Genomic DNA, 21,943 nt, shown 5'->3' with positions numbered 1-21,943 from the left:
CTACTACTACTACTACTACTACTACTTCTACTACTACTATTATTTCTACTACTACTACTACTACTACTACTAATATTTTCACTAGGGGTATCGTGAGACGCTGACTCTCTCTCTCTCTCCAGCCCCCCTACTGTGTTACCAGTTGACAGATCAATCGCGTGAGGTTCAGGTCCAGACCCAGCCATGATCGAGGACCTGTGTGTCTGGGGTACGTTTATGTAACATAGAGAGAGAGAGAGAGAGAGAGAGAGAGAGAGAGAGAGAGAGAGAGAGAGAGAGAGAGAGAGAGAGAGAGAGAGAGAGAGAGAGAGAGAGAGAGAGAGAGAGAGTGTGTTTGTTTGTGGGTCGACGTATGGGGAGGGTTAGGTGGGTGGGGGGGTATCATTATCACTCGTAAATCAGAGGTTTTTGCACTAATCACCTTTGAGGAAGGAGGAGGGGCGGAGGGGGAGAAGGGAGGAGGGGGGAGGTTGAAGGCGCCCCCGTCCCTTCATCACGATTTTCATGCAGCCTTCCTTTCTGTCACCCACGAGTTAATTTCTCTGATTTCACTCCCGCACTCCACCCAGGTGGGTCGTCTACGGTGCACGAGACACGCTTAATCTTTACCGTTGATGTGGGATTATGGTACACCCACAACGCGCTGCTCCCGTACCATCCACGAGGGATTATGGTACACCCACAACGCGCTACTCCCGTACCGTCCACGAGGGATTAAGGGGACATATAACACGCTACTGCGTAATTGTGCAGATGAAATAAAGATAAAAAAAGGAGATAAAGGATTTCCTCCCCCCCCCCTCTCCCCTTCCTATACACTATCTACCGTGCAGATGATGTACGACTGTATTTAATATATTCAATTTACCTGAAAGGATTCTCGTGTTGTTCTCTCTACCAATGTCTCCATATATGATGGTGATTAGTGGGTGGGGAGAGAAGGGTAGGGAGGAGTTAAACTCTATATACATGTATGTATACGATGTAGACTCAACCTTGTGTATATACATGTATGTATACGGTGTAGACACAACCTTGTGTATATACATGTATGTATACGGTGTAGACACAACCTTGTGTATATACATATGTGTATGTATACTGTGTAGACACAACCTTGTGTATAACAGATCCAGATAAAGACACAGGATGAATGATTGTGTAGTTTCAAGATCTTTCATTTATAAGACCAGTTGCAAAGAAGGTGTATGGCTGTCTGAGTGTGTGTACGTGTGTGTGTGTGTGTCTGTGTGTGTGTGTGTGTGTGTGTGTGTCTGTGTCTGTGTGTCTGTGTGTGTTATATAGTCGCAAGGATAGAGCAACCAAAGGTTATGATATAGAATCAAGCAAGAAACTTTGCTCGAGAGAGAGAAAAAAAAAAAGATGCAATGAAATTCTTCCATAAGAACATTGGATGAAGGGAGTGAAGTGAGTCATGTGAGGATGAATATCAGGATGAAGGGAGTGAAGTGAGTCATGTGAGGATGAATATCAGGATGACGTAATACGGAAGCTTTACCCAACCTGTGTGTGATTTGAGAAGGTCATGAGATGGGTTCCTCCTACCCATACCAACATAGAAACGTCCCTCTCCCCGTACAGTACAAATAGCTAATTACACACACACACACACACACACACACACACACACACACAGAGGCCCCCGTAGATACGGCCCCAAGCACACATGCAATAACAATTAGCAGAAGTAATTAGGGAAAAAAGTAATGGAGGGTGATGAAGGGTACGAATGGGGACTCTGCATCAGGCTATTGGCTGCTCGCGTGAGCACTGGACTACATGCTAATGACTTGTGTGATATGGGTGGTTATTATGAATCCTACCACGCTATTATAGGAAGGGGGGGGGGAGGGGTGCCGGCGTGTGTGCGTCTCCCCTCCCTCCACACGTCCCGTCCTGTCCCTCCATCCCCCCCCCGTCCCCTCGTTCGTGCGTGCGTGTGTATGTGTGCATTATCCTCTGTCTGTGGTCGTCTTGTTGTGTGTATGGAGAGAACTGTTTTTTATACCTTTAATCTACATCTTTTCTTCTCGTAACCTTTGGACTTGTCTTTCCTTTATCTATTTTCCCCTAGTGAGTGCTCAAAACCCCTGGCCACATTCTTAGTTCACAAGAGAGCATTTCCTTGTCTTTAATGATATAGGTAGAGTGAGGTCCACACTCGTGGTACCCCATCTCGTGAAATTTCTTGACTTATGACGAACTAATTTGGTCATTAGACAGAGTTAGCGCGTTGCGCTCACCGTAGAGAATGTTAGAGAGTTAAGACGAAAGAGTCTGGTGGCTAATGCCAGCGTGTTACGCGGAGAGAGTCTTAATCTTGTCCATGTGTACCATGTCCTTACTCCTGTGTACACGTATACACCAACCTAAGCCAGGATGTATACTGCCAAGTGTATCTGTGTCCTTCTGAGTATATTGTCATCCACGCTAAAAGAGTGACCAGTGAGGTGCCTGCGAGCTGTACCCCATGGTCCAATGGGACCTCAACAGCCACTGTTCTACCAGTGGTAGAAAAACATGACAGTGGAGTGTAGTCTGTCTGACGACGGCTAGTGAAGCATGGGATTATATATTCGCCATTCCACCTGACCTAAACCCGGACACCAGCCGCTCTTGCTTTCCATCTCTTTAACCTGTTTTTGGGCACATGACCGAAAGACATAAAGAAGCTGTGTCTACTTAGATAGATTAGAGGAGAGAGAGAGAGAGAGAGAGAGAGAGAGAGAGAGAGAGAGAGAGAGAGAGAGAGAGAGAGAGAGAGAGAGAGAGAGAGAGAGAGAGAGAGAGAGATCAGATCCAGACCTCCACAGTATCTACCTCAGCCACCCTATTTATCACCTTCCTCTCACTCAATCACCCCATATGTCCAAACCATTTCAGCACACTCTCCTCACACACACAACCTACCTTAATCAACATTTATACTCATAAACTTACAACTTTATCTTCACACAGTCTCTCAAACTCAGACCAGACACCAACTTCTACAGTTTCTTGCTCAAGTTTGCCTCCACGGCCTTCTCATCAGCAAACAGCAACAGAATCCCCTCTCACGTTCCCCCACCCTAATCAGACTGCAGACCTGCCACCCTCTCCAAGACTGACGTATATACTTACAACGCCAACTCATCAATAAACATTTATCAGCCTTGGTATCATCACACACCCTAGCCTGGGAGTTAGAAATAAGAGTCTTGAATAATGACCTATAAGCTGAGTAACCTGTGACCCCACTGATGACCTCAGGGTAACTTACTGTTGGGAGGGGAGAGGGGGGGTCAATGACCTCTGGGCAGGAGAGAATATTTTTCATCCCTTTTTTTTACCAACAAGACATATGACGTTCCCTGGTGAGGGTGAACCCTGGTGAGGGTGAAGTGGGAGCTCATGGTGAGGATGGCGGAGGCAACTCACAGTGTGGTTGCAGGACCTTGGAAAGAGCAGGACCAGTACATGGGGACCTAGGAAAGGCCAGGGACGGTGCAAGAAACCTGGAAAGGGGCAGGGACGGTGGACTGGGACCTAGGAAAGGGGCAAAGACGGGACACGAGGACCTAGAAGAGGCACAAGACGGGACACGGGGACCTAGGAAAGGGACAAGGACGTCACATGGGGACCTAGAGAAGGGACACACAACGTACGACACCAGGTCTCACGCCGGTTTGGGAAGAAAGACTCACATTGATTTTGATGTAACCGCCTGGAAGGTCGGGTCTGGACACCTTGTATACGGATATGGGGACTGTGCGATCCAGCTCCGAGTGCATGGGCTTGAGCCACACGTGGAGGATAGCTCTCTTGACCCGGTTGCCCAGCTGTTCATGGTTCAGCTTAAAGTACAGGACGTCCATGTTGGGTGGGATGTTCAAACCCGCCGGTGCTGCGAATGACAACGTAAAGAGGTTGTTAACCACACACAATGTAGGACGGCTGCCACAACAGCGACAACACAGCATGTAACACACAGATATAAGATATATACATGCACACATATACATATATATATATATAGATACATGTGGTATGTGATTTTGCAAAACGCCGTGAGAGAGGAAAAATATATGAGAGGAGAAAGTCTTGTTGATGTTGTGGGTGGATGCGAGTGTGTGTGTGTGTGTGTGTAGTAAGGAAGGGTTGCTGTTGTTGTTGTTGTTGTTGTTGTTTGCGTGTTCTGATGGTGCGTGACGGCATGACCTGCATTTTGTTGTGTTGTGATGGTAAGTACTGCTTGGTCAGGTCTTAATAATAGGGATTCGAAGTATAAAGAAAAAGGCTGAAAAATATTTTGATTCTCTCGGAGACACAATCTCTTAGAAAGCATACAGGGAAATTTTCCTCATCAGCTTATTAATGAGTTTACTATACACTAGGGTTAGACGGAGTGATAATACACCATTAGCATTAGATGTTAGCTTTACATATATGTACTTAGTAATGAAAAATTATCAGACATAATATACAACTTGGGAGAAAGTGATCCTCTTGTGTTTAGTTAGTTCTGTCTGGTTAATGAGGACAGAAAGGAAACAAAACCCAAAAATGATTAAAAGTTACGTGATTAGGAATCGTGTGAAGATGCAAAAATGGATTTTCCTCAATGGGTTGGACGTATCAAGTGGCGTGCCACTGGGCCCGTGAAGGAACTAATGTTCTTTGAATCGAAGTAACCGACCTACCAGATTAACTGGATTCGTACCTGAATACGTTTGCAGATGATGCTGAAGTAAGGAATGACGAGGATTGCATGAGCTTACACATATGAGCAATAAACACACACACTCTAGTATACATGCATATAAACACACGCATACACACAAAGCATACATGCGGTGAGTATAAAGAGTTGGATGATAGTAGAGAAGATTCATGACATAGACCCTAACGAGTGTAGAAATCCCTCCTCATACAGTACCATTAGGTAATTACACACACACACACACACACACACACACACACACACACACACACACACGCATGCACAGTCAAACAGGTAGACACACAAACAGGCACACAGACACATAGACACAGACATACTTAGGCAAATAGACCACACAGACACAGACACAGACATATCTAGACAAACAGGCACACACCTACATTAGCATGGCACCCATCTTCCCCCCCCCCCTCCTTATTACCTGCCCCTCTGCCACCCCCTCCTCCCCACAGACACCACCAGATATAATACGAGGGTCAGCAGTGGGGAGGGCAGAAGCAGGCAAATGGGAAAGTATTGGGGAGGGGGGCGTAATTGTCATATTTGCGTAGGTGGTGGATGGTTTGGGTAGTAGTGTGGGTGGTGTGGGCGTAGGGTAGTAGTGTGGGTGGTGTAGGCGTAGGGCAGTGATGATGTAAGCAGTGGTGTGGGCGTAGGGTAGTGATGATGTAAGCAGTGGTGTGGGCGTACGGTAGTGATGATGTAAGCAGTGGCATGGGCGTAGGGTAGTGATGATGTAAGCAGTGGTGTGGGCGTACGGTAGTGATGATATAAGCAGTGGCATGGGCGTAGGGTAGTGATAATTTAAGAAGTGGTGTGGGCGTACGGTATAGTGATGATATAAGCAGTGACATGGGCGTAGGGTAGTGATGATGTAATCAGTGGTGTGGGCGTAGGGTAGTGATGATATAAGCAGTGGCATGGGCGTAGGGTAGTGATGATGTAAGCAGTGGTGTGGGCGTAGGGTAGTGATGATGTAACTAGTGGTGTTGGCGTAGGGTAGTGATGATGTAAGCAGTGGTGTGGGCGTAGGGTAGTGATGATGTAAAAAGTGGTGTGGGCGTAGGGTAGTGATGATACGAGCACTGGTGTGGGCGTAAGGTAGTGATGATACGAGCACTGGTGTGGGCGTAGGGTAGTGATGATACGAACACTGGTGTGGGCGTAGGGTAGTGATGATGTAGGCGTCAGAGAGCAGTGACACTGGACCCCTCTAAGTCTTCAACAGTGACCCTCTAGGCCGACCTCCCCTCTCCTTCCTTACACTGCCCCGTCACCCGTACGGTGATTCACCGCTGTCACACACACACACACACACACACACTCTTGTCGCCTCATCACCCGAGTTGAAACGTCCGGCTGGTGCACTAATTGCCTGGCTGAGGTGAGGGGGGGAGGTGGAGGGGGTAGGTAGACAGCCAGGCAGGCAGGCAGACACCCCCCCCCCCCCATCCCACCACCCCATTGGAACGGGGGTGGCGGAGGAGTAGGAGTAGGGGGGGGAGGCGTCGAAGGGTCGACTCGGGGGTCGAGCGTGCAGGAACATCGGCAATAATAACATTAGTCATCAAGGTATATTTACCGGCCCGACAAGGACATAGACGCGACGGAGTGGCGCGCGACGCCCTGAGGTGTGTGTGTGTGTGTGTGTGTGTGTGTGTGTGTGTGTGTGTGTGTGTGTGTGTGTGTGTGTGTGTGTGTGTGTGTCGTAGAGCGAGTAACGTTATGCATTCCTTGTGTCTAGTGAGTCAGACGACGCTTGCCTCTCTCCCTCTCCCTCCCTCTCCCTCTACCTCTCTCCCTCCACACACACAAACTCTCTCTCTCTCTCTCCCTAGCTAGCCAGCCAGCCAGCCAGCCAGCCAGCCAGTCTGCGTTGGCGTGACTGTCGGCTGTCTGTCTAGGGGGAACCCAGCACCCGCCTCCTGACCGCCACAGCCGCCTGCGCTTAAAGACGCTAAGCATTCGGCTTTTAGTCGTGAGTTCGACAGGACGACCTTACTCCCTTCTGCCTACTGCAAGACGACCCCCTCCTCCTCCTCCTCCTCCTCCTCCGCCACCGCCGCCCCACCACCACGACTCACCCCCACACTCACCCCTCACGATCAGAACCTTCACTTTATCCCTGTCTCCCCCTCGTCACCACCACCATCACAGCAAGACTTTTTCCACCTACACCCCCTTCCCCTCATCCCTCCTCCTCAGCCCACACCCCTACCCCTTTTGAGCGAGAAGGCATGACCTTTGGGGATGACGGCTTGAACTTTGACCTGGCCCATCTTGTCTCCGAGGGCATAAGGAGAAGGTTAGACATGTAATGCAAGTTTCGCATGAGAATGAGACATATTTGAACCAGTTGACTGAACCGGCTCATTGAACCACTCACTTTCCGAACCAGTTTAGTGAACAGACTTTCTAAACCAGAATATTGAACCACTTTCTGAACCAGTTTAGTGAACCAGCTTACTAAACCACTTTACTAAACCAGCTTATTGAACCACCATACCGAACCAGCTAATAAATAATCAATCCAGCTTACTGAGCCATCATCCCGAACCACCTTTCTGAACCACCTCCCCGAACCGGTTTCAATGAACCACCTCCTTCAACCAGATCCTTTATGAGTGAAGCTAGCCTTACACTTTTCACTGACGTCAACCTTACCAGCAGTGACTGACACACTACCAACAGTGACTAATGCACTGACAACGTTGACTGACACACAACAAATATTGACCAAATGAACAGACAATTGTGACTGACAGTTCCTACAGTGACTAATGCACTGACAACAGTGACTCATACAATACCAGCAGTGAATATTACGCTGACAACAGTGACTGATACAGTAACCAACAGTGTCAAACACAGTATAAACAAAAACTTTCAATGATGTTATGTGATAAACAGAACAAGAGAAACAAATAGAATGTCTAAATGACCTACCACTTCAACAACAAATACACAGCAGCAAAATAAGACTAAAAGTACAGAAACAAAAGAACAAATACAGAGCACAAACAGGTACAGTAGCAAAACACAAGTACAGCAACGAAAACAAACACATTACGAAGACAAGTACACCAGAGAGAATAGGAAATCGCAAAATAACGACAAAAACAGATAAGGGAAATGCTATGATAATGTACAAAAAGTGTGACGAACATAAAACAAAAGGAACAAATCTATTACAACAAACAAAGAAAATTGAATAGTGAACGTAAAACTTACGGAGATAGATATAGAAAACGAGAAGAGGTTTATGGAAGTCACTAACTAGTGTTTTTATAATGAACTAACTCTAGCGGGTCCAGTAAACAAACAAATGCAAAGTAAATGCAAAGTAATGCAAACAGTGGAGCAGACAATGGACTCAGTACAACGAAACAGCCTAAACCAAGTACATGAACTGAAGTACACAATAAGGCAAAGAAATCATGAATTACGAAACAATACGTAGTAGACAATGAGGGTAAACTACAAACAAGAAAACAAACAGCACAAGAACACTAACTGACGTCAACACTGGTTAACAAACTTCAGCAAACTTGTCGCAAATATAGTTAGGTCGTCCAATCACCTCTACATCCAGGGGGGTGGGGGGAGGGGGGGTCGACCTGAAGTTCCTGAAAATCATCTACACCACAAAACTTCAGTCTTCCTGGACTCACTCGTACCCCCCTCCCCCTCAACACCTCCTCTCAGACCTGGTCTTACTCCCCGCCATCCACCTGGGAACGCTACTAGAAAAGGTGCAGAACAGAGCACAAAAAATCATCCTCCTATCCCCTTGCATCGCCTTACAAAACACGCGCAAACACACTGGTCCTCCCGACGCTTTACGTAGAGCATCACACGTGGACCTCACCCTACACTAAAACCCCGCCACCGTCAACTCCTGCCATCCGAGATCCCTCGTTCCCTGGAGGTGTTAACAGTTCAACAAGCACATTGAGACCATTCTAGCTCGTGACACCGCCACCAGAACAGCCCCATCCCCAACCGCCACCATCCCATGGTCTATGCAAAGGCCGTCTCCATCTATGGCGGTGCCACGGTCTATAGTGTGTCTATATTTCTATGGACATGTCAAGCTCCCGGTTGTACTGATTCATTAAAACGCTCATTGCTATTCCTCACAACTGATCAACGGGGCTGAACACATACTCAGCTGATCAGGTGAACAAAACTACATGTATATGTGTATAACATTCAATTATGTGGTACAGAGCTGGAGACAGAGAGGAACATCTCTGAACATAGGTGAACAAAAAGTATTCCGTACAGCTGAGAATATGACCATCCACATAACACGAAGCGAAGCAATGTTGATGAACACAACACACACACACAGTAACACTTGCACACACGCAGACAATGGCACTTACACACACAGGCTGGTGTGTTGGGTGGTGTGTGTGTGTGTGTGTGTGTGTGTGTGTGTGTGTGTGTGTGTGTGTGTGTATGTGTGTGTGTGTATGTATACATATATATACAGGGGTAAAGATATGGTACTTATATACACAAGGCTAAGAGACGGGGCAACGCGAGTGTAAAACTCACTTCCTCGTAATATACAAATAGTACACACACACACACACACACACACACACACACACACACAAACACACACACACACACACACACACGATCCCTCAAGCCAATTTAGAACATTTCCCTATAGTGGTGTACGGGACTTGTGACGATGATATGCCGCGAGAGTTTTACTTTTAAGTTCAACATTTCACACTGATCCTCAGCCTCCTCGTCTTCCCTATAGATCGATGGTGGGTTGAGCGTCCACAAGCTAGGCGTAACGAACGATTGTTTGGGTGAACGTCAGTGGCAATGATGAGGTTATGACGTGATCTCGTCTGCTTTTACTACCTTCAGAAATTCAGACGTTCGTATGTATCCTGTCTGAGTCAGCTCATATAATACAGGATCTTATATATGGGTAGTAGAAGCTGTGTCCATCAAGAGACGCATGACCGTGGATGAAAACTGTCAACGCCCCCCGGAACGTCGAACTCGTCAACGACCCCGAACATCGAACTCGTTCAACTGTGATGGGGCAGACGTCAGCGGCCGAGGGAAGGAGGTCATCCGACTTCAGGAGGACCGACCGAGGCAAGAAACATTGCGTCGAGGAAGGTCTTGTTTTGGACGCGGTGAAGGGCGTTTGTAGCAACTGTTTATAGATGCTCTCCTGCTGGAGGGGGAGGGGGAGGGGGAGGGGTGCGAGAACCTCTTGGGGAGAGTGGGGGGAGGGGAGAGGGTGGGAAGAGAGAGACAGAGGGGGGAGAGGGGAGGGGGTGACTCACCAGCTGGCCTCCTGTGCCATCATCACCAGCGCCCCCGTCTGACCGTCTGCTCCCAGCCCCGACGCCCCCCCCCCCCTCTCTCTCTCTCTCTCTCTCTCTCTCTCTCTCCAAGACACGTACTCACCCCTTGTGTATACCTCACCGACACGCCTCACGAGACATAACCACAGCGCCGCCCCCGACGACTGCATGATGGTTCTTCCTCATTGACATGTACATAAGTTAAATCCTAGAGGGCACAGGGAGAAGCCAGTGGCTCTCCCCGGCCAGGCACCACCGACACCACTCCACGCCCAGCATCAATGAAGGTGGTGGAGACCCGTCGTGAAAGACGTGCACACACACACCACGCCCCCTCCTCACCTAGCATGCTACCTGGAGAGAACTGTTACACACATGGGATCCTCCATTGACTCGTACATACAAGAGGACCTCCTCTCCTTCGGCGCCCTAAAACGGTCCTTCTAAATGGCAAGAACAAAGCACGAGTCAGCCACACTCTAACTGGAAATAGAAGATCCAAGAACTGCAGGCAGGCAGACCTCGCTCAAAGCAAGCAATGAGGCAAAGAGGGAGTGGAATAGAGAGGGTTGCGTCTCCATCGCGCCAGTCTAGACAGCCAGGGGAGCGTCCTGCGGTAGACACCGCCACCTCCTCAGTCGCATGAATGAAGTCTTATGCAAGCTAATGTGGCGTCGAGACCAGCGTTACGGGCCCGACCGGCTGGCTGACCCTTCTCCTATCCTACCCTGAAATGCTGTCCACCCTCCCTCACCCTCTGCCACATGCACCACTCTACCACAACCCTGCTCACCGTCACCCACTGTGACATAGTTCTCCACCTTCTGCATCGTCCCCTCCCACACGTGTATATATTTCTCATCCCCTTCCCCTAGTAGATGTTCCCCTTCTGGTGTATGGCTCCTCTCCCAGCAGAGGGTGCTGCCCCTAACACATAGCTCCCGCCTCTAGTATGTAATCCTTCACAGGTTGTGGTCCCCTTCCCTTAGTACGTAGAGTCTTCGCCCCCTACCGTCGGCTCAGTAACCCCGCCTGCTACCGGAATACTAACCTCGGTGTATATGACCGACCACTAACACAACACGACCCACTCCGACACCCTTGTCCACCGCCAGTGTAGACTGCAGCCACTACGAGCATTCAGCTGCTGTATATCTTTGGTCAAAGTAAAGAATTCCCCATTGAGTAGCTTCTTCATTAACTACCATAGCTTCACCCTTCCTCCCCTCCCTCCATGACACATTCCCTCCCTCCCTCCCCAAGACCTTCCCTCCATCTACCTCATGGATGTCCACAAGATTATCTTCCCTCCTTCCATCCCTCTTTGACGTGCATGTAGAGAGTATAACCTCTTGGTCTCATGGTCTTCTTGTACAAACCTACCTTGCTTCTTCTTCTTCCCCACTCCCCTGTGACCAACCTTTGCCAAGAAGTCTTCCAAGGCTACAGACCAAAGTCCCAGTACAGGGTTATATAGTGGAGGACAGTACATGGGTAGGATAAATAACAGACCAGATGGTCTGAGACAAGGTTATATATGCTGGAGGACAGTACGTGGGAAGGACAGGTAACAGCAGACTTAATGGTCAATGACGAGGTTATCTACTAAAGGACAGTAGTAGTAGTAGCAGTTGTAGTCGTAGCGGTAGTAGTAGTAGTAGTAGTAGTAGTAGTGTCCGAAGGTCATAATCATATTTGCATTAGAGACAGAGTAGTACCAGCAGAAGGATATTCTCACTGCATCCATTTACTATCGTCTCCAGCAGCAGTGTCCATGAATGATAATGTCCAGAAGGCCCAAGATAGTAAGACACACAGGGGAAGAGCTACACCGTCTTAAGAAGAAACACCAACATATTTCTGTGGAGGAATTCTTGAGTAATGTAACGATGGTTTGAGTGAAGCCAGTCTGACGTCCTTCTTGAGGCAGTCAGGACTTGTGTGTGTGTGTGTGTGTGTGTGTGTGTGTGTGTGTGTGTGGCTGGTTGGCCAGCAGGACCACTTCAGTGCTCATACCACTGATGTCACTACCAGGAGACGCCGTCTACCCCAACAACCAGGGGAGTGTAGCGTTCCTCTCAGTGAATGGAAGCTAGGTCGCGTCTGTCTGCCAGCATCGGTGATGCAAATGCTATGGTCCGTCATGCTTTGAGAGGAACAGAGATCGATCGTTTTTAAAGGCACATGAATTCTTTCACTCAGATCCCTGAAGGGTATCAGAACCCATAAGAAATTCAGTGCTAGATTTCAAGAGTGTGATGACAGTGGACGCTCTTATGCAAGTAAGGGCCTTTGAAGCTAAGTTCTCTCTCTCGCCTAGAAATTTGCCGTGTTCAACCATCGTCGATTACAGCCCGTTAAACTACTCAACTGTCAAACGTTCAGATATGATGCTGCTGCCCGCATTGCCTCACTCACACACATAAACTTCTGGGAAGGTAAAAAGAAAGATTTCGCCTCAGTTGAAGGAGGATATGACGGAGGTATTGTAACATTCTACATGCGAACCACGAGAACGTTTCGTTCTTAAATCTCGTATGCTAATGAGGCAGAGCGCCACCAGGCGATGAGGATGCTCAGGACGAGGGCTGCAGCCAGCGGTGACGTCAGGACATCAAACAAAACGGTGGTAAACGTGTCAAGAGTAAGAATGTTGAGGTCAACAGGGGAGATGTTGCCTCCCTCCAACTACGGATGTCACGGGGTTTGGGGGCGGCACCCGACCTACTTCTCAGACACACGTCTCTCCTTTCCCTCCCTCCCTCCCTCCTCCGCCCGAGGACAATCCCAACGTCTCGTCACACACGAGATAACAAGAGGTTTACTCCACCCCCCTGCCTCCCTCCTCCCCCCCACCTGAGAGTAAAATGGGTCCGAAAAACAGAGCTGAGGGTGAATTTTGGCCTCTCGGCAACAAGGGAGTGGTAACGAGGTTATTACAGGCCAGACATGGCCACTTTAAGTCACAACAGCTGCAAAAAGCGACCCCTTGTCGCTAAGCCGCCAGCCTCCTCCAAGTCTAATTGAAGAGGGAAAAGGCGGACATCGTAAGAACGGCACCGGGGGATGAAGTGTATTAATGCCCAAACACAAGGTACGCTCAAGGTGATGGACGACCTTGCAGGGGCTTGCGGCCTGGCACTGTCTGTCCACCACTCCCTCATTATCATTCGTCGAGGCAGATGTTGGTCGACTCCTGGGCGACTCCTGGGCGACTCCTGGTTGCAAGAAAGACGGTGTCCAAGTTCTCATGTTGCACAATACACACCAACCGCACTAAAACGGACTCGTATATATCTAACCTCGGGCCCGCTCGAACCCCACTCCACCACCCGACTCTCCCCTCCACTTGGGTAGATCTTTTCTACCAACCCTCCTCCCTCCACTTGGGTAGATGTTTTCTACCAACTCCCTTCACTTGGGTAGATGTTTTCTACCAATCCTCCTCCCTCCACTTGGGTAGATGTCTTCCACCAACTCCCTTCACTTGGGGAGATCTTTTCTACCAATCCTCCTCCCTCCACTTGGGTAGATCTTTTCTACAACTCCCTTCACTTGGGTAGATGTTATCTACTTATCTGCTGAACATTGTCATGCAGCACGTTCGCCAGCCCAAGGAGCACCACCACCAACCCTCCTCCTCCTCCTCCTCCTCCCTCCTCCTCCCTCCCTCCTCCTCCTCCTTCCCTCCCACACCCCCTCCTTCTCCCTCCACCCTTTCCCCCCCCCTCACCCTCTTCTATGGTGGTCATCTCATTAATTATACGGTCTCATTGCTGACTCGCTATCCAGACGGGCGACCCAAATACAACCGCTTGTGACGTACTTGTGCTGGGAGACTCATTGTACCATTTTTGTGATGCTCTCCCCTCTCTCTCTCTCTCTCTCTCTCTCTCTCTCTCTCTCTCTCTCTCTCTCTCTCTCTCTCTCCCCCTACGAGAAAGATTGTCTCGAAGCGACGCTGAGGCAGTATGTCAGATGCGACAGAAAATGAAAGGGCGAAGAACGCAATATTTATTCATTGATAAGACAGAGTGTGACGTAGGTGAAGGAACTGAAGAACATAGAGAGAACACGACGCTAGGACAAAATGGAAGAACATTAAGGATGTTGATGAGAGAAGGATCTGTAGAACAGCTATTGCACAGAAAGGAATATACAGCAACAGCACACTGAGTACATGGATACCAATTCAGTGTAAACAAGTCAAACCCAATGTTACACGTATCTAAAGATTATGAAATAGTGATAAAAAGATACATATCAGATAAATGATAATTATAAACAATGGTATAAACTAAAGTCATGATGGATTGCAGCCACACAAAAGATACTTATGGTCAATTTTTGATTCACTTTAGCGACATAAGACATCCTCTTGTGAGGCAATGGACCAAACAATGCTTGTCTTGGCTCCGATACGTTAACAGATATAGCAAACTACGAAGTTCTAATCAAGGAAGTAGGAAGACGAAATATCAAATACACATCACGAAAATAGAATCATAGTTTCTTATATACGACTCTGGAAGTACATGAAACATCATGTTTGAAAAAGGGGGATGTCCTTCCCACCTCACGATTGCCATAAGGGAATGGTATTGAAATTCGTTCTGCTTGTAATAATGAAATCAAATACTGACAGTGTAGTCAGATATGTGGCAGATGACGAGTGTGCAAAATGATAAGATAGAAGTATAAAAGAAGACGAAGGAAAAGGAAAAAGAAAGACTTGGCGCAGATAAAAGATGGGGGGAAAAGAATCTCCAGGAATCTAATGATATAAGATAGAACTGAGCACGTAAATCGTGAAGGGATTGACAATATACTGGTCAATCCTTACAGGAGTCCCACCTGTCTCTGTTACTGAACGTAGCGCAGCCTTGGAGCTGCAAGATTCCCTGGAAAATTAAGGATTCTTGAGTAACACCATGATTCTCCCAGGACAAGATCCTGAGGTTATTATACATTTGATACATCGAACATTGAAAACAGTCAATATCATCCCGTAGAGTTTTTCTGACGTGTCAACGTGACATGAGCGTTGGACGCCACACTTTCTTATGTGTTAAATAAACCTTCAGCTTTTCTTATGTCAAATAAACCTTCAACTTTCCTTATGTTAAAAAAAAATTCAACTTTCCTTATGTTAAAAAAAACTTCATCTTTCCCCTGTTAAAAAAAAAGCTTCAACTTATCTTTTGTTAAAAAACCTTCACCTTTCCCCATGTTAACTAAACCTTCACCTTTTCTTATGTTAAAACTTCTGTTACTTTAAATCTTTCGTGATGTATTTATCTTTTTTTTTTGGCTTTAGAAATTTTGTTTCTTCTTTTCATTTTTTGAGGATTGTTTGATGTGAGATATTAACATGTTATCATCATCTTAAAACAGAGTAATTAGCGTACATAATGACAGGGTCGATCATAGCCTCGTGGCTTGCAGTACCCTCAAAACAGGGGGTCCAGGAACTGCATATATTAACCAGCTAATTATGTATTCTAACGCGAACGAAAAGAAGCAGTTTCTGTTGTTGGCGACACCTGTGTCAGTCGTCGTTTGAGGCCATTCCTTAATACACCTTTATTGCAAACCTTTCTTTGTTCATTTCAGTTCTGGAACATCCAGAGTTCTATGGCCCTGGAAACTACGAGGTGTTGGGGTGGGGTTGTGTCTGCCAGAGGTGTGTGTGTGTGTGTGTGTGTGTGGGGTGTCACTCGATATGGCTGGGGTTTATAACCGGGCCATGAGGGTTCGGGAGGAGACCTGTGCAACACTGAGGTTGAAGCCTATTTCGAAGCTTCAACTCAGACCTCCGCCTCCGCCTCCTCCTCCTCATGTCAGCGCTCGCTCAGCCGGGCTGAACGTTGTGACTTTAATGCCCCGAACACGGCAACGAGGCGAACCTTCGAGGATGACCCTCCTGAGAGGGTTAGGTCAAAGGTCAAGCCTTCGTCACAAGGTGGGGAGGGAGGGGTAAGGGGGTCGTGCTGTATGTGAAGGTTCAGAAGGGTTTCGAATCCTATGCGTGGTATTCTGTGGTGCTGGAATCTTGTGTGTCTTTTCCAATCTACCTTCCCAGTACGCAGCCACATACTGACTGAATATGAATGACTCTCTCTCTCTCTCTCTCTCTCTCTCTCTCTCTCTCTCTCTCTCTCTCTCTCTCTCTCTCTCTCGTGTGTGTGTGTGTGTGTGTGTGTGTGTGTGTACCGAAGTGATGCACAGAACCACCACCTCACACTCACTGTGTCAGTACGATACAGACTTTATCTATCAGCACAAATCCATTTTGAGGTTCATTCGTATAGGTGTTGATGACCACGTGTTCACATATGGGTCTTAAAATGCCAAACCAATTGGCCTCTACTGCCTTAGTATGGGTTAAGACTCTCACCTCTGTGTCTTGCTCTTATATTCGCCACGTCCTGAGCAGTCGGCTATATTACATTCGTCTGGTCTCGATGATGAGTCCTCTTTAAGGCGAGATATTCATGCGAGAGAGAGAGAGAGAGAGAGAGAGAGAGAGAGAGAGAGAGAGAGAGAGAGAGAGAGAGAGAGAGAGAGAGAGAGACACAAACGTCATCATTACGCAGTTCGCCGTCCGCCAAACGCTTGTGTTCCTGTTTCCCCTAAATCAATATATTCCCTTGACAAGCTTCCTCTCATGACGTCACTGGGAGGAAGCATTTCCTTGGCCATTGCAGACGATGACGTTGCATGATGTCACCGGTGAGCAACGTTATGATTGGCTGACTGCAAAACGTCATCCCTGAATTGTGTCCCTCATACGAGAAAGGTCAAAATATTGATGACGCTGACACGCGATTGCGGTAAAATATATATATAAAATAAACTTAAACGTAATCTAAGCTGATCTAATATAACATATCACGGTTGCCAATCACGTGAGAGATACAGATGGTCAGTCAATACGAGAGATGTCGGTTAAATAACCACTTGATATATAACCTTATCACCTACGATAACTTAGTAATGTATGGAAATATTGTTGAATCGTCTCTTGTCATACATAGCAGAGGTATCCATATAGATCAAAATATTGGTTTATATAGATTACGAGACTTTCCAAGTGAAAGAAAATTGGAATTATGTTCCACAGAACAAAGGTCAACCAGTGTTTGTAACGTGAGAGAGGGTGAGGTCATTGAGGATGACCTGTGACCTAATCCTTTCACCTGTTTCTTAATCAGTTTGCCCTCCGGGCCTGGTGGCAGCTGGGGGTATTATATTCTCGGTGTCTTAATGTGTCTGGAAAGTGTAGTTAGACGAAAGCTTTTGACACTACCTACTTCCCGTTTTCTTGTGGTTTTACCTGCATCTTATATACACTTGCTACAGGTATCTTTTTGTATATATATATATATATATATATATATATATATATATATATATATATATATATATATACATGTGTGTGTGTGTGTGTGTGTGTGTGTGTGTGTGTATCATTCCATCATGTAGGCAACCATGTTTTTGGCCAGCAACCAGCCCGTGAACTGATGAAAGAAAAGTCTAGTACATGGATGCATGAATTTGGCAGATATAAACAAGACTTCCTCCGCATTACTGGGAAGGCAGGCATTCAAATGTGCTCACAAGCACGCAGTCATTTTCCCCTGTCAGATAATTATGACTGCAGGCACGCATAACTTGCCAAAAGGAGACGAGGGGGGGGGAAGAGTGGTTTCAGGCACAAGCAAGCACTGCCCCTGCATGGGAGAGAGAGAGAGAGAGAGAGAGAGAGAGAGAGAGAGAGAGAGAGAGAGAGAGAGAGAGAGAGAGAGAGAGTGTGAGGGAGGAGGGAGGTTGAGGGTGGTTTACCGTGTCAACCTTTGCACTCTACACCCTTCTTCGATCACCCTTTTCCCTATCGACCTGCCGGAGGTGAGCTGAATTGCTGTCGACCGGTCGACATCGTAAATGCGACGTCGGTCGATCGATGTCCTCATCATAATCACCCAACACACACACACACACACACACAAAACCTTCTCCCTCTCCCCTTTCCCTCCCTCCCTCACCCTATTCCCTCCCTCCCTCACCCTATCCCCTCCCTCCCTCACCCTATTTCCTTCTTTTCCTTGAGAACATTCATCCTTTGACTGGACATCCACCGCCCTCCCATTTCCAGTACATTGACCCTTCACCCAAACGCCCTGTTTGGACACTCCTCTCTTGGTACAACAATTCACATAGATGCATATCTGTTCGAAGTGCTCCGTATAGACACCAAGTCTCATGCCTTCAACCTACGAGAACGACATTGATTAAGAACTTTAGAATTTTGAAGAAACCTCCTTTCATTTAACCTACCGCTATCATTGCCACATCCTCCACTTCTGACACCCACTAGTTAAGACTTTTCACCGATTAATGACACTCTTGTGAGAACACAAATGTGCGAAAAGTACACCTTTACTTTTACGACAACGCGTTATAGTTACCTCCTCTTTCTACATCATTATACAAGGTCTTCTGCTGTCTGTCGAATTTCTCTCTATGAGGACACAATTTTGTTGAGATATCTTGCTGCTTGAACGACCTTAAGCCCTTTGCTACACACAATCAGGACATCATCTTATATACAGATATAGCGTCGCCTACCAACGTAATATCTTATGAGCATAGCCTTAGGATGATCCAAGCCCCTCAGATTTCGATAGCAACCTCTTCTATGCAAGGAATCCAGTGTTCTGACCATCGCAAAATATCCCAGCCAGACGCGGCATATTATCATCAAGTTTCTTACAGGAAAAAAGTATTATTCAAGTGAAACATAGATAATCGGGAAAGCTATTCAGACGAAGATGAATCTTCAGGTGTAAGAGAACAAAAAGGTTAATCCAATTTTCATCATACCACCGTTTGATACCACAAGAAAATGGAGAATTGGTTACGATTTTTCTTTATCATTACAACTGAAGCTCTTCATTTTCATCTTTGTTTTGCTTAAGGTGTCATCTGTGTATTTTCAAGAATATGATCGAGAGTTGATTTGAATAGATTCACACTCTAGCTGCCATGTATAATGTACTGATGACAGATCTTAGTACCCACAGACAAACCCTGTATACTATTCCCCCATCATATGTCCTGGTTCAGTGACTCAGTGACTGCACGTGACCCCTCCATATACCACATCGATCCAATTCATTCCATCCCATCCACACCTCTCACCCTCCTGAAAAAAAAGAAAGAATAAAGTTCGGACCCCGATGCCCCAAAGCCTCGTTGTTTCCATCGTCCATCCGTTTCACCTTCTCCTCGTTTCCTCTCCTCCCCCCCCCCCCCCCCCCCTCCGCCTTGCTCCTTGTGCTTTCGACATACCAATCCTCATACTTTAGGTCTTCCCCCAACCATCGTAGCATACCTTAAGCATACTGCAGAACTTCTCCTTACCTCCAAGACCCCTTGGGTATACCTCCCACACCATATCGACCAAAAATGAATAAGTGCGTAATGTATGTAATCTATTTCAATAAGGATTCATATATAACTCTTACGTTTAAAAGATATCGGGAAAAAGAAAAAAATGTTCCTGTTATTAGAGCTAATAAGACATTACACCTGATATAGATGTCGAGACATACCATTCGAGGGAGTATAGAGAACACAGTCACAATTTATTTGATAATTCCCGTGACAAAAAGGTGTTGAGGACACCTTACACCTAAAAACATAAAGTGATGGTGAGAAGAACGAAGGTTTTTGGTAACAAAATGTCACTACCATAAAAAAAAAGAATTTATCGGTTTATTACGAAACATGAAGTTACGTATGCGTTAATATATATATATATATATATATATATATATATATATATATATATATATATATATATATATATATATATATATATATATATATATATATATATATATAAGAGTAAATACCATGTGTATTGTACAAGAAAAAGAGACTCTGGGTTATCACCAGTGTTAAAACTCTCTCCCATAACACAAATAGGAACTAAGTCGTCACACATGTAAACAAAGGATGCGGTACGTTGATAAAACCCCAATTGATAACTATCAAGATATTTGTTGAAATGAATGAGTGCAAGGAAGAGGCTGAACGAGGAGAAAGATGAGGGGCCTAAGATGAAGATGATGGATTAGTATCGGACCAGCTTTACCTACAACCCGACCCTTGTCAGAGGGAAAGTTGACCCTACCTCAAAAAAAAAACTTTTTTTTTTTTTAAGAAATTTCTCCCCTCCAAAAGCGTATCGAGATAACTCCCTCCAAATACATGCCCAGATAGCATACCCAAAAATAAAAACAGTGTTATCGTGCCCTGTATATATATATATATATATATATATATATATATATATATATATATATATATATATATATATATATATATATATATATATATATATAGAGAGAGAGAGAGAGAGAGAGAGAGAGAGAGAGAGAAAATGAGACGAGGTGTTCCCTTTGAAAACAGTCAGCGAGGTAGTTTACAATTCAAGTTTCCCCTTTTTTTTTGGGAGGGAGAGAAGGTCAGGTTAGAAGCGTACAGAGGCGACCGTACATGTAGTAACAGCGTGTATGGCCTTCGAATTACCTTAAACAGCTGAAAAAAACGACTCAAGATTATCTCTTTCCTTTTCTTGCATTGCTGGTCATAACGTCACACTGAGACAGTAATTAATGACCCAGGCAGTCAGCTTGTTCGGCAATGAACCTAAACGACCATCAAACCAATTGACCACCAGTTTCAACCTCCATGGAACGTGCAGATGTAAAACGCTAAAATTTAAGTAAACAATGAAGAAATATCAGATATAATTTTCCCTTTTTTTTTCTTTATAAACAACTACCATCGGAAGAGGAAGTTTTTAGTTAGTATCTTATTGAATGGTTTATGAAAACGGTACTCGAACTGTATTGTAAGAAGGATTAGTGGCTTACATACTCTGCCCAAAGCGTGGCTGTATCACTGCCTGTATCAGCCCTGTGTTACAAAACGATACAACTGTATCCTGTTGCAGTAATTAGATCAGTGACCAGACTCGCCTCAAACCACAGTGAATCTTGAGACTCAAAAAGTGAATTAGACTAGAATTAAAAAGTTCTGATGCATACGTGTCTTAAGTTGTATCCAGAGGTGAGGAGTTGATTACATACATGCCATAAGTTGTATCCAGAGGTGAGGAGTTGATTACATACATGCCTTAAGTTGTATCCAGAGGTGAGGAGTTGATTACATACATGCCATAAGTTGTATCCAGAGGTGAGGAGTTGATTACATACATGCCTTAAGTTGTATCCAGAGGTGAGGAGTTGATTACATACATGCCTTAAGTTGTATCCAGAGGTGAGGAGTTGATTACATACATGCCATAAGTTGTATCCAGAGGTCAGGAGTTGATTACATACATGCCATAAGTTGTATCCAGAGGTGAGGAGTTGATTACACTTATCCAATCAGCGTTAATGACGATAAAACGAATCGATTTTCTCGAATGACCCCGACACAAAAATATAAAAATAAATATGAATAAAATCCCCAATGACATTCACACCCCCTCCCTCTCGAAGTAATGAAAGAGAAAGTATCAAGGGGAATTCTAATGGGGATGGAATATCAAAATAACCCTGGAATTCTCAGTAAGGACTTGCAATTTACAGAACATAACACTAAAACAGCGAGGCAAAAATATGGCCGTGGGTCCAACACCATATTTCACAAGCTCATGAGAGAAACACTCGAGGGAATAAGAATGGTGAGGAGGAGGAGGGGGGGGAGGGTGGTGTGTGTGGGGGGGGGGGATGATGGCGGCGGCACCAGAATTATCATACACGAAGGAGACATGATTCACCTA

General features: G+C 45.9%; 1 protein-coding gene across 2 annotated transcripts in view; it reads right to left on the bottom strand.

Moving 5' to 3' along the window:
- Positions 1 to 21,943, bottom strand: part of myo (growth/differentiation factor myoglianin) — a 57,956-nt gene that overhangs the window by 6,321 nt on the left and 29,692 nt on the right. For both annotated transcript variants that reach the window (XM_071682384.1, XM_071682385.1), the window contains exon 2: positions 3,705 to 3,904. In XM_071682384.1, coding sequence (XP_071538485.1) covers positions 3,705 to 3,904 — 200 coding nt within the window. The remainder of the gene's footprint in view (positions 1 to 3,704; positions 3,905 to 21,943) is intronic.

Source organism: Panulirus ornatus, chromosome 34 (assembly GCF_036320965.1).
Source record: "Panulirus ornatus isolate Po-2019 chromosome 34, ASM3632096v1, whole genome shotgun sequence".
NCBI classification, from domain to species: domain Eukaryota; kingdom Metazoa; phylum Arthropoda; class Malacostraca; order Decapoda; family Palinuridae; genus Panulirus; species Panulirus ornatus.
The sequence above is the reverse complement of the archived record's forward strand: the minus strand, read 5'-3'. Positions and strand labels throughout refer to the sequence as shown.